The 3,691-nt window shown below is 39.8% G+C and overlaps 1 protein-coding gene across 1 annotated transcript in view; it reads right to left on the reverse strand.

Moving 5' to 3' along the window:
* The window catches only part of LOC101859249 (meiosis-specific with OB domain-containing protein-like), a 24,454-nt gene extending 22,567 nt beyond the window's left edge, over positions 1 to 1,887 (reverse strand). Inside the window, exons 1-2 of the mRNA XM_035970335.1 lie at positions 1,484 to 1,887; positions 693 to 750 (exon numbers count right to left, since the gene is read on the reverse strand). Of these exons, the coding sequence (XP_035826228.1) occupies positions 693 to 750; positions 1,484 to 1,747 (322 nt within the window). The 5' untranslated portion in view covers positions 1,748 to 1,887. The remainder of the gene's footprint in view (positions 1 to 692; positions 751 to 1,483) is intronic.
* Positions 1,888 to 3,691: the final 1,804 nt, after the last annotated feature.

Consider the following 3,691-nt stretch of genomic DNA (forward strand, 5'->3'; position numbering starts at 1 on the left):
TGTGTGTGTGCGTGTGTGTGTGTGAGTGTGTGTGTGTGTGTATGTATGTGTGTGTATGTGTTTGTGTGACTGTGTGTGTGTGCATGTGTGTTTGGGTGTCTGTATGTGCCTGTGTGTGTGTGTGCGTGAGTGTGTGTGGGTGTGTGTGTGTGGGTGTGTGTGTATATGCATGTGTGTGTGTGTGTGTGTGTGAGTGAGGCTGTGTAAGTACATGTATTTTATGTGCTTGTGCCTTGCCTTGTTTCAGACACATGAGTACATTGAAGAAGGGGGGGGGGGGAGGATTCTGTCCCATTCATGCCTAGGCCTATAGACAGATTTTTTTCTCTCTCAAGTAAAAACAAGGAACCCATATTCAAATTGTAGTAGCTTGAATTATGAGTGCATTTAGGCTGACATTGAGAAGAACAATCTATCAATTTTTATCTTTTGGGGATTTATTGAAATAATGTTGATTTAAATGAAAATTAGATATCTATTGTATAATGTAGGCTATGTGACTTTCTATCCCAAACACATGTCACAAAATTGTTAATTTGTTAACAATGGAATCCAAGTTTCAATGATAGGCTACCATACAAATTATTCATCATAACAAAAATTTTGTGAGGGAATAAAATACATTTCAGCAGCGGAACCAGTAAAGTTATCAAAACAATAATTCTTTAAAATACTTGCATAGCAAAACTCACCTTTTTTACTGAAAATTGATTTGGGCCCTTCTTTAGATATGATCAGCCCTATAATGGACTGAAAAAGACACACAAATTTTACAAATCAGTAAAAATAAGATCTAGAGATCTATTTAAGATTTACGAATAAAAACTAGTCAAATCCGGGTATGCAGGATGTATCTACAATTTTGTTGGGTTTTTGTTTTTTTTGTTTTTTCTTATATTAGATCTATATAAATAGGCCTACCAATACTCGCCAGTCCTCAAGCTGCCTGATCAGACCTTTCACTAAGACTCGAGATTAGTCCTTAGATCTACTATGGGAGCTCTCAATTGGTTTAAAGGTACAGTGTTCGCCTCTCATTCAATAGCTCCCGAGTTCGAAACCTGACAACGATGGAAATATTTTCTTCTCTAAAAAATAAAAATGTTCACCTTTCACCGCCTTTCCTGTTCTCTAGACATGTTCTATCATTTGCTTTCATCTCCACATTCTCTCCCACCTACCATCCAAGAAAGAAGAGGAGCTGGGAACTGAGAAAAAGATCAACTTAACTGAAGACTGAAGCCTGAAGATCAAATCAAACCAGTTCAACACAAGTGGGGTTGACTGTAGCATTGGCCCCCGAATATAGATACGGCATGAAAAAAGTCAATTAGGCCTAGAGATCTAGATTCTAGATCTAATCTAGAATTAAATAAAGGGGATTGCTCTCAAATCAAACCATGTCAAATCAAAATTAGTAGTGAGTAGTGTAGGCTAGCCGTTGTGATTGTGGCGATTTCTTGACGTGAGAATAGAGACTTACAACAAACGACGTTTCTGTTGTAAGATCACATATTCTGATATGCTTTATTCCATTGGCATCAGGATTCTTGTTGGTGCCGTTCGATGAAAAAGACCCTCCATCATGTGAGTGAGCCTGCCAACCACCTCGATGTCTGTCACTACAATTGCTAAACGGCTGCTTTTGTGGTCTAGACCCCGGTACATTTTCCCCTTGCCATGCATTCTTTGGTTTCGAGGATGTATCTACAAATGCAAAGTCATCAAACCTTGATTGCCATGCCATGCCTACTGACTTAATAAAATCGTAGAGAAAGCACCCTGATTCCAGAACATCACTCGCAAAATGTTAGTGTTAGATCTAAATCGCTTGATCTATCAGTATCACAGGTTTTTGAATTTAGGGCGTCTGCAACGTTTGCCACCAACGACCTAGAAGCATAAATATTCTTCTAGATGCAAAGGTAAAGGGGAGGAACCGTTGCTTGTAAGTGTAATCCCGGAAGTAGCTTGTCGTTGCTTCATCAGAAGGAATCTGGACGTGTCCTGAGTTTTGAGGATGACATAATGGCATACGAGCACGGAGATGATAGACTTCAGAGGGCAGGGAACATGGAGAAAAGACTTCACTCAGTTGTAAAATGGTGCGACCAAAATGAAGCAGTTATCAATCCTTCAAAGGCACATGTACTTTGGTGTTCCCTTGACAACAGGATTGTCCAAGACATAACTCCACCAATCACTTGCAACTATGAGATTATCGACAAACAGCCAGAGCTGAAGTGTCTGGGAATCGTCTTCGACAGGTCGTTGTCCTTCAACACGCATGTGAACCATGTTGCACAATGAGGCCAAACGAGGTGTTGGTGCAATCAAGACCATGGCGGCCGCTCTGATTCCGCAAAGAGTGCTCTTCCTGATGTTGCAGCTGGTCGTCCTGTCTGTCATTGATTACGGATTGGGCTGTCTCATGCTGTCCACACACAGATCACTAATCTGGATCGAGTGCAGAATGAGGCACTGAGAGCCGTGCTGGGCTGCACCAAGGACACTCCAATATTGTGCATGCTCTAATGGCTAGGTTTAAGGGAAGACCAGCATGCTTTTTTTCAAAATCCGTTATGCACAAACTTAGCAATCATGTAAGGGCATTTTATATGACTTTGGGGGTCTTGTACGTTATTCAGGTAGTCAGATGGACTCTATTTCTGCTCTCCCGGCAAATTTTTACACTTTTGGGTGTCCCGACCCCCTATAAAGCGTTATTTTAGTGCAGGCGTAATTTTCTTATCTATAAAGCTACAGAGTTAATATTTTCACAGAGTACACTCAGTATAGGTAGTTGCAACCTGTTAGAGGATTTTTTTTTATCGTTTAAAATAAGCGAGATATATCTGATTTTAACACATGACTGGCTAGAACACCGAAATTTTCCTAAAAATCACTCCTTCTGAGGCATATAGAATGTAGTAAAATGAAATATATTCCTTATATAAAAAAAGCCTCTAAGAGGTTGCAACTACGCCAATTGCCCACACTGAGGCCAAATTTCAAGGGAATCCTATAAACAGCCTCCGAAATGGATACACTTGATAAATAGGTAGCGGGTAATCTTTTTTTTTTTTTTTTAAAGAAGAATGATCCCATTCGTTAATCATTAGTTACAGGGTACGAAAACTTCATTCCCGTATGTAACAGGATTCTGTCATAACATTGATATCACATCAGTCCCGGCGATACTGTTTTTGCCGAGGCCTGTTGTTTGCTGAAGAAATAATCCGTAGAACCTCTTTTCACTGGGAGTCCGCTAAGGGAGGATACGAGGTTTACTGTACAGGAATTCATAAGTTTACAACGCTAAAGTTATTCATACACTTGTGCTAATTCCTGTCGTTCCTTTCGAAAGGTTTGCTTTGCTTATAAGCTTTGGAATTTTCATTGAGGGGAACTTTTTAATGCTATTATATTTATGAACGAAAATAACAATAACCAGTGTAATACTGTGGCCTCGCCAGGACAATAATTGTTTAACTCTACGGCAGCAAGTATTTAAGTTAGCAAAACGTTCATAACAGTGTCCCTTTCATTGTTAGCTTGTAAGATAAGGTAAGATAGATCTATATTATATTGACCAAACAATGGACGAAACGTGAAGTGTGCCCTCTCGAGATCTGTGACACAGAATACTCTTACATGCAACATCATCTCTAAACATCACATCACCCCCCCC

The sequence above is a fragment of the Aplysia californica genome, unplaced genomic scaffold (genome assembly GCF_000002075.1).
Source record: "Aplysia californica isolate F4 #8 unplaced genomic scaffold, AplCal3.0 scaffold00254, whole genome shotgun sequence".
NCBI lineage: Eukaryota > Metazoa > Mollusca > Gastropoda > Aplysiida > Aplysiidae > Aplysia > Aplysia californica.